Below are 9231 nucleotides of genomic sequence, written 5' to 3'. Positions count from 1 at the left end.
AGTTTTTATCAAAAATGGGTGTTGGATTTTGTCAAATGCTTTTTCTGCATCAATTGATATGACCATGTGGTTTTTTCTTTCAATTTGTTTATGTGATGTATCACGTTTATTGATTTGTGGATATTGTACCATCCTTGCATCCCTGGGATAAATCCTACTTGGTCATGGTGTATGATCTTTCTGATGTAGGGCCTCAGTTTTCATCTGCTAAATGGCGTATCATCCATCCATGTTGCTATGAGAACCACAGTAAAGACTCTTCCTGAAGAGCCAGCACAGAGCACTGGCCGCTTCTCCTCAATCTCCATGACAAGCGGGAAGGAGGCCAAGACCCTGCCTTTCCTCCCAGAAGACATCTCTGACTCCCAGGCCACACAATGCCTTGAATAACATGCATGTTATGGTTCTGTCTGGTAGTTAATCTTCACATGTTCACGTGGGTCTCAAAGCCTGTGAGCTTCACCACGAGAGGGGCCTTCTTTGGCCATGAGTCCTTCCCCTGCAGTGCTTTGCTATGGACACAACAGCCACCATGGTTACCAGTGAATCACATCCTCAGCCTGTCTAGGAAAGCTCCCAGTGGGGGGAAACAATGCCAGAGCTTAAAGCAGGGGTTCTCAAATATTAGCACTTCCTAAAAGTCACAGGAGGTGGTTATTTAAACTGTGGATACCTGGGTCTTGCTCTCAGGAGATTCTCATGCAGGAGAATGTCTGCAAAATGATGGATGAGGGATAGAGGGCTCAGCTGCAGAGGAGCAAGAGGACCCCAGGCAGGCCCTGACAGCAGCAGGGCTGAGCTGGGAGACCCCCTGCCCACTCCCCTAGGCCTTGGCCATCGGTGTCCTACTCAGGGCTTTGACTCAACACCAGAAGTGGCCTAAATTTGTCAAGAGTAAAGTGGCAAAGTTCCTGAGGTCAAAGCAGCCTCCAGGACTCTGTCCTTCAGGAAGCAAACTATAAAGGAGCCAGAAACCTAACCTGTGAGCACTTGGTGTCCTCTGAAAAGCATGCAGACCAAGCCCTGGCTTTACACACAGCACAGAATCCCAGAGTAACTTCTCTGGCTAGACCTTCGCATCCTATGGAACTGACAGATCCACAGCTGCCCCCAGGAAAAGCAGACCCCGAGAGCTAAGTGTTTCCCTCATATGTCTAAGGACGTGAGCTGAGCTTAAGTCCTTGGCAGCATGGCACCTGCAAAGTCATGCAGCTCCGGTCTATCCAAACTCTGAAGGACTCTAGAGGAGAAAGAGGAGATTCGCACAGCAAGAGGTGGCCCTCACTACCACACATCTGCCACAGAGGCCTGGGTACAAGCTGGTCAGTTTCCATATGGGAGAGACCAGGGCCCATTTGTTTCAGCAGACAGGGTTCAGGAGCATTAGACCCATCGCTTTCATTTTTTTAAGGAAGAAGATTATGATACATGCTCCAACCTGGGTCAACCCAATCTGGCTAATTTCATACTAAGTGAAATTAGCCAGACACAGAAGAACAAATACTGTATGGTGCCACTTATATGAATAGAATGGGACTGCCAGGGGCTGGGGGGAGGGGAACTGAGGAATTAGTATTTATCAGGAACAGTATTTCCGTTTTGCAAGATGAAAAGAATTCTGCGGATGGATGGGGTAATGGTTGCACAACAATGTGAATGTGCTTAATGCCACATAACTGTACTCTTAAAAATGGTTAAAATGGTAAATTTTGTTACAGATATTTTACCATAATTAAAAACAAACAAAGCTGAGACCATCTTTTTGCCTGCTTCCAGATGGAAAAGGAAGAGAACATGAAAGCAAGAGCCAGAGCTTCACTGCTCAGTGTGCTCTGCCTAACACCCAGCCTGCTTTCCTTCTGGACTTGGTCCTTCTCCAGAAAAGCCTTCTAAAATGACCTTTGCGTTCTGATGAGGCCAGCAACTTAGCCTTACACCAGGCCCCAAAAGCCAAAAAGAAGGGGCAGCCCGGCCAGTGTGGCCCAGGGGTTGAGCGTCGACCTATGAACCAGGAGATTACGGTTCATCTCCCAGTTAGGGCACACGCCTGGGTTGCAGGCTCAATTCCCAGTATGGGGCGTGCAGGAGGCAGCCAATCAATGATTCTCTCTCATCATTGATGTTTCTATCTCTCTCCCTCTCCCGTCCTCTCTGAAGTCAATAAAAATATATTTTAAAAAAAAGAAATGGCAGAATTTGGTACAATAATGGGCGGATTACAGGAGGAAAACAAAAGTGGAGGAGAGAGGCAGAAGTTTGGGGCTTCTAGATTCTTCACTGTGTCCACTCCTGAAAAACCAGAGGCCCAGTGCGCCCTCCCCCGCCACCCCCCACTACCCCCCTTGTCTGTAAGGCTGCCCTGAGCCCACCTCGCCTCACCTTGCATTTGGGAACTTTCTTTTCCTTTTGGGAAGATTGCCTCCTCCACACCGAATCACAGGGTACGTGGGTACAGTCAGAAAAAACTTCCCAAATAAGAAAAAGTGATTCCCGAACGTTAGTCCCAACTCAGAGCCACCAGCAGAGAAAGGCAGCAGCCAGTCCTGAGGGCCCAGCCCAGCAGAAAGGCCTCTCGGAGCAGTGCGGAGGCAGACACCACCCAGGGGCTGAGCCCTCCTCTCTGCTGGGACTGCTGGCAGCCACAGCGACTGCTGGGTCCCTCTTGGTCCCAGTGAGGGGCCCAGACCAGCCCTCCCCCGCCCGCCGCCGTTGGTTCTCCAGAGCCCTCTGGAGGGCGTTCTTCCTTCTGCTAAGGAACCCATTAAGAGTTGCACACACAACACACCTAACCCCTCTCCCAAAAGCACCCCAGCTCCTACCTTCTCAAACTGAAAGCAGAAATTCTGCAACAATGCATTTACAAAGGGGGGTAGTTCAACTCAACTAATATTTACTGGTCTCTACCATATAAACCTCAGGCCAGACAATGCAGAAAGATACCAAGAATTAGGGCCCAAGCCCAGCTGGTGTGGCTCAGTGGTTGAGACAATTTTCCCAAAAAAGGAAAAGAAATTTCCCAAGTGCAACTGAGAGGTCAGGGTTCGATTCCCGGTCAGGGCACATGTCCGAGTTGTGGGCTCGATCCCAGTGTGGGTGTGCAGGAGGCAGCCAATCAATGATTCTCTCTCATCATTGATGTTTCTATCTCTCCCTCTCCTCTCCCTTCCTCTCTGAAATCAATAAAAAATAAAAATTAGGGCCCAACAATGAAAAAAACACACACATCACAATCTAGTTGGTAAGATAACATTTAAACAAATTAAAACAAATAGTAATATTGTATAAAAGTCAAGTGATAATTTGAAAGAGATTGTGACTAAGTGTTAAGGGAACAGCCCAGCCATAAAATGGTACAAAAGTTAATACATGCAGATTAACTATGGAGGTCTAGGGGGCGGGCGGTCTATGGAGCGAAGCTTGGCAGAAGTGGTAGCATCAATGGTGGCTACTGGCAGCTCAGAGCTGCTAGGCTTGGAGACCACACTGAGTAGGGCCACTGTCCAGGCAGGAGGGCCTGAGCATGCCACAGGAAGTGGTACCTATGCTCCCTGGGTAAAAGCCACACCTATGCAGTTCTGCTAGCCTTGTGGTCACCTGATATGCAGGGACACTTCACAGATACCCCTTCATACCAGAAACAGGCCCACCCCTATTCCTTGCCTGGCACTTACCATTACCAGCCAGCAGGCTAACCCTGCCCCATCACCTCTCTCATTCCCAGAAAATCTGATGGCTGAGTCCTTCCGTATCTTTTAAGAACAAGGATGACAACAATTCATGTTTTCATTTTTAAAAATTTAAGTAAGTCATTGACAAGATCTCACAGTTTCTAAGCCTTGGCACTGCTGACCTCTGGAACCAGACACTCTTGCTGTGCGGGGTGCTGTTCTGTGCATCAAAGCACATGGAGCAGCACCCTTGGCCTCTACCTACCAGGGCCAGTAGCAACCCCTTCTCTCCACACAGCTGTGAGAATCAAAGATGACTCCAGACAGGGGGCCCTCAGAGGCACTGTGGTCCCTGCTGAGAAGACCTCCAGCATGGCTAGAATTCATGCACACACATGCTGTCTGAAAAGCTCTGCTCCAGGTCTCAGGGCTCCTGCTGCCCGGGTGAGGCGGGGACTCCAAGCTTCAGGAAAACTGACCTCTGGGCTGGAGCTCTGAGATTCTGGATCACGCTCATCCGGGAAGTGGCCATGAAGAACAAGGCCTGATACAAACCGCGGGAAACAGGTGCCCGCCTAGAAGCCCCATGGCAATGGTCGATGATGCTGACCATGGGCCGCTGGCACCTGACTGCCCCTTCACTCAGCCTCTTTGTAAGTGCAACCCAGACGCTTCCTTGCAACCTTGCCCATACATAAGGGAAAATCCTTACATGTGAAATGTAGCTTTAAAGGTATTTCAAAACAACTGCCACGGCTGTTTTTTCACTCATAGAAATAATGCCAGTTTCTTCCCTGGAGAGGCAGTCTATCTGTACCACCCACAGTTTGGGCAGATCAGCACTAACTGGCTCACAGGGTCTTTAGCTCCAAGGTCATCTGCCAGAAAGTGGCCCATGGCCCAAAACTCTCAACTCTGGGCATTCCCCCAATGCCCTCCCTGCAGTCCAAGTTTTTGCTGAGGCTTCTTTCTTTTCTCACGTCACTAGCACAGCTCCACTTCTGCCCAACCAGCATCCAGGTTGCTGGGAGACCAAATTGTACTGCAAGGTGTCAGTCCTCAGGGCTCAACAGCTCTTGGGATGCAGCATGTGCTCTGCGTTTGTGCCCACACAAAGGCGTCCCCAGTAGCCACCCTCTTGGTGCCTGTGCCTCTGAGCTGCAGGGAATAATGAATTGTGCTGGACTCCAGTTAGACCCACAGGAAGAGCTCCTGACCAGAAGCATCAATGTGCAAGGAAAGTCCAGGGAACTCATTGCCCAGCCCGGTCTGCATATAACCCAGTAACCTCTGAGGCTCTTCTCTAATTGCTAGTCTTCGCAGAGCTTCTGAACAGGTCACGGGCAGAGGGGAGGACACAGTGAACCTCCAGGCTCTTAGCAGCCGGGCTCCCGCTCCAGCGCCCCTGCAGGCACCACAGCCAAGTTGGGAGAACTCATGGGGAGCACTGGCTCTGCTTCCACACCTGCCTCCTTTCCTTAAAGGAAACGAGTGTCCAGTGAAATCAGTTTCCCTGCTCCCTAGCGAGTCCCATCACCCCATTAGCACTCACCTCCAACCCAGTCACCTCAAATCACTCTGGATCACAGATGTTTCCGTGGTAAAAACCCTCTGTGGCCCATCCACAATGTACAAATATGCTCACAGAAAGAATGAGAAGGAAGAAAGTTCTTTTTAAGAAGAAACCAACGAGGTGATAGTCAATAAAGAACTAAGTGTCATACCTACTAATTCCACACTAGATATCATACCTATTAATTCATCCCAGAAACAAAATAGAGAAAGCATCACAGTACAAAGATTGGGACCCACGTGTGGAAGTGAACCCACTTATATTCACCAATTAGCTGTAATAACCACCCTAAAACCCAAGTGTCCACATAGTCGGAGGTGCTTGGGTAGACAGTCATTTCTGCTCACACCTCTAGACCCTGCTTTCACCCTTCCTGCAAAGGGATGGGGTTAATCTATTTTACATGGTGTGACCAGATTTTATAGGATAATCCCAATTTAAAAATGCTGTACAAATGAATACACTCACATTCACATACTCAAATGGAACCGGAAAAGAGCTCAAATTCTCCATCTCCAACCCTTTATAGAGCTTGGAATTCAGCCATACTTTAGTCAGGAGACCAATCTCCTTTAGAGAAAAAAATCAGTACACAAAATGGGTAGAAAAAGGAAAGCCAGAACATTCTACCTGGTTGGTTTTCAAGTTTGCCTCTAGACCAAGAGCAATAAACACTCATCCAGTCCAGGAAGCAGGAAGCAAACTAGGGGGTGACAGGGCAAGAAGGACCTGCATGCCCTGGCTTAGTGACTAGAAGAACAATGACAACCAGGAAACTTCTGCAGATCAGTTGGATGAGCAAGACCAATTACAGCCATGGAACTGAGGGGCAGTCTTGGGACTATAGAAGGTGAACACATGTGCCCAACTTCCACATGTACAGCACAGCCAGCCTCCCATCTGCCCTGCAGGTCCACAGCCTGCTCCACTTCTACTAGGAGTGCTATGGCCAAGTCCAACCCCTAGAAGCCGTGGATAGAAGTGACTTCCTCCCACACCACTGACTCTCACCCATGACCACTTAAGATGCCTCAAACCAAAGGGTCTAGGTTTTAAGGGTCAGCTCTACTGTTGCCACAAGTTTTTCAAAAATTCCAGGCTCCAAAACAGAAGCCCAAGTGAGAGTACACAGTTGCTGTGCTCATAGATGATGAGCAAATGCAGCCACAATGAAGTGGCCTGGCGAAGCTGGAGACGAGGAATGGGCCAAGGAGGACACTCACCATCTCATCCAGGGCGTAGCGCAGGAGGCCATGCTCGTAGAGGATAAAGAACCGCCGCTGCCATTTCTGCAAAGGAACACGGAGTGGGTGTTTAGGAGGGTGCTGGCCCTGATCTCCCCTTGCTGAGCCCCGGTATCTGACAAAGCTGTATTTAAAGAATGCTGCTTCCACAGCTGCCATTTCTGAGGCGGATGGCAGGAAAGGAGGGATCTCAGGTGGGAGAACAGTGACTTATTCTCCAGGACCGGGCCCGAGAAGCCCAAGCCACCCAGTATGCTTCCATACACGTTACTGAGAATTAACAAGATGTCTGTTCATTTTAATTGCAAGCTCCTCGGGAGCAGAAATGTCTTGATCACCTTTTTGCACTCTCTATGTACCCAGCACAGAGCTTACCACATGGTATGTGTCAGTGTTTACTTTATGAATTATCTGACACGATATGGAATAACCTGAGAACACCAAGCTCTGATCCCCCACCTCTGAGAAAACATAGGAAACTGCTATAAGAGGTTGTTCCAATGATCCACAGGGAATGGGAGACCGGGAAAGAGACAGCCAGCTCGAGTACTAAGAAGTGAGCTAACAAAAACTGATGAGTGGGAACAACTGACACCGATGTCCAGGGAGCATGCGACTGGCAGGGTGCCCTCTCCTCTCCAACCAAAGGCCAGGCACTGGGACAAGGGTGGTCCAATGGCACTGACAGTGGAATAAAAAGGACCACAAGGGTATGTGCCTCCTTCATGAGGATCCATGACCCGTTTTCAACATTTCAAAAAGCCCAACATAATTCATACTTTTACTGGCAATAAGGCCATAAGAACTAACTAAAACATCATGTCTCTTTGCTTTGGGCCAGAATTACATCATTTATATGAATGACTTCCCATTAGAAGCAGTTCTGTATGACCTCAATATAAATGGTTGCTGCAGACATTAAAGCACAGCTCTCCCACCTGGTGGCAGGAACAGGACACTAACAGAGCCTTATAAAGAGGACCGTAGAGGACTGATCCACATTGCGTGTCTAGGGAGAAACTCCTCCCAAGAAACATTTCCAAGGCACTATTTGTAGTTTCTAAAGACAAAGCCATTCTAGAAGGATTCCCAAAGGACCCAGACCCAATACGAGGTCTGTGAGGCCCACAAGCCCTGTCCTGGACTATAGCATTCAGGCTGGGGCAGCAGAGACCGAGACAGGCCAGAGGCTCTCTGAGTGAGCAGGTGGTAAGAGGAGCAAAGTTGGAGAAATTTATAGGGTACAGGCAGCAGCACCAGGAAAAAGCATGTGGAAAAGGAAAGAGGGTATTTTAATTGAAGTTAAATCCAATGGGGATCCCTGGCAGAGGAATAAAAACCTCTGGTCAGGGGCAAGGCTGGTCTGACCATCTCACTGCTCCAGCAGCCTGTGCACAGCAGGGACCAAGGGGCTGGGCCTCCTCCCTTTCCTAGTGCCTATGTGCTGAGTCCCTGGCAAGGGAGGAAGGGAGGAGAGGAAAGAAGGGAGCTGCAGGAGGCAGGGCCTTGGCACTGAAGGAACTGGGCGCCTACGTACCAGACCTGCAAACATTGGCTGAACTGCCCTTCTGACTTTTCCTTTTCCATTGAACTATTTCTAGAATCAAAGCTGAGCTATGACGCAAGCAGCACCATGTGAGAGCTTCTCATTGTGAAGGGAGCATCAGATTTAACTACGTGTAATTGAGACGTTTCCTGTGGGTACGCCAAGTCTGCCAAATGGGGGTTCCCTGTAGACCCAACCACCCCCTAACCTGCTGTCAATTCTGCATCTCCCTCTCCCATTCTGTCAGTATGCCCCTCTCTGGTCCCTCCCACCCCAGGAGTTCATGGTTCCCTTACCCGAGACCGATGTACTGGATTGTCAAAGTCAGTCCCATCTGGAGCCAAGAGCAGCCAGCCACCATAAATGGGTTTTGCCTAGAGGAGAAAAGGGCAGGTCATCAATCCGCTGTACTTTTCGTGATAATTCAGGAAGCAAGGAGGGGGGAAATCATTGGAGTTTAGAGATGATTGAAATAAAATACATGAATTTCATAGACTGCAAAATTCAGAGAGAGAGAGAGAGAGAGAGAGAGAGAGAGAGAGAGAGAGAGAACGAACGAGAACAAGTTTCAGTCAAATTAATGACAAGCACTTAGGAGAAATAGAAGTCACCTCTGCTTAGCATATTCCACATAGCTCATCCCCCAACCACAGGCTGAGTCTCCAAGAAAGATATTGGACACAGAGGCTCATAGGAAGTCTACAGCATCGGGTATGAAGAGTGGAGCACAACACCCAGCAGGAAGCTGAGAAAGTGCAGAGTTTAGGAACTCCTAAGAAACAGATGCCTCTCTCCAGTTCCGGATCACGCTACCAAGATCAGGAAAAAATGGCATTTTCTTCAAAAGCCATGTGAGTGCCAATGTGTGCCAGCACTAGCTATAGCACATGAACAACAGAGTCAAAGCCCTCACTCTGATGGTCAAACCAGGGTCTGGGAGAAGAGACACTGCTTTAGTGATCACAGCTAGCACTGGCCAAAGAGTCATCGTATTAGTGGCTGTATGACCTTGGACTGAAAACCCTCTGAGTCTCAACTCCCCCGTTTGAAAGGGAGGGGGATGGGTGATGATTATACCTGGACCCCATGACGCTTATGTGAGGATGGATGAGATAATGCAAAGGAGCATACAATGGTGGAGCCCCTGTGGAAAACAGGCTGCCAGTTCCCAAAAGGTTAAACGCAGAATTCCATGGCACC

At 49.0% G+C, this 9231-nt stretch overlaps 1 protein-coding gene across 1 annotated transcript in view; it reads right to left on the bottom strand.

Moving 5' to 3' along the window:
• MPRIP (myosin phosphatase Rho interacting protein) overlaps nt 1-9019 on the bottom strand; it is a 134698-nt gene extending 125679 nt beyond the window's left edge. Inside the window, exons 1-3 of the mRNA XM_006773966.2 lie at nt 8945-9019; nt 8328-8405; nt 6465-6530 (exon numbers count right to left, since the gene is read on the bottom strand). Coding sequence (XP_006774029.1) covers nt 6465-6530; nt 8328-8405; nt 8945-9019 — 219 coding nt within the window. The remainder of the gene's footprint in view (nt 1-6464; nt 6531-8327; nt 8406-8944) is intronic.
• Between the last annotated feature and the right edge of the window lie 212 nt (nt 9020-9231).

This window comes from Myotis davidii, unplaced genomic scaffold (assembly GCF_000327345.1).
Source record: "Myotis davidii unplaced genomic scaffold, ASM32734v1 scaffold207, whole genome shotgun sequence".
NCBI classification, from domain to species: domain Eukaryota; kingdom Metazoa; phylum Chordata; class Mammalia; order Chiroptera; family Vespertilionidae; genus Myotis; species Myotis davidii.
This window is presented reverse-complemented; position numbering and strand designations above follow the sequence as displayed.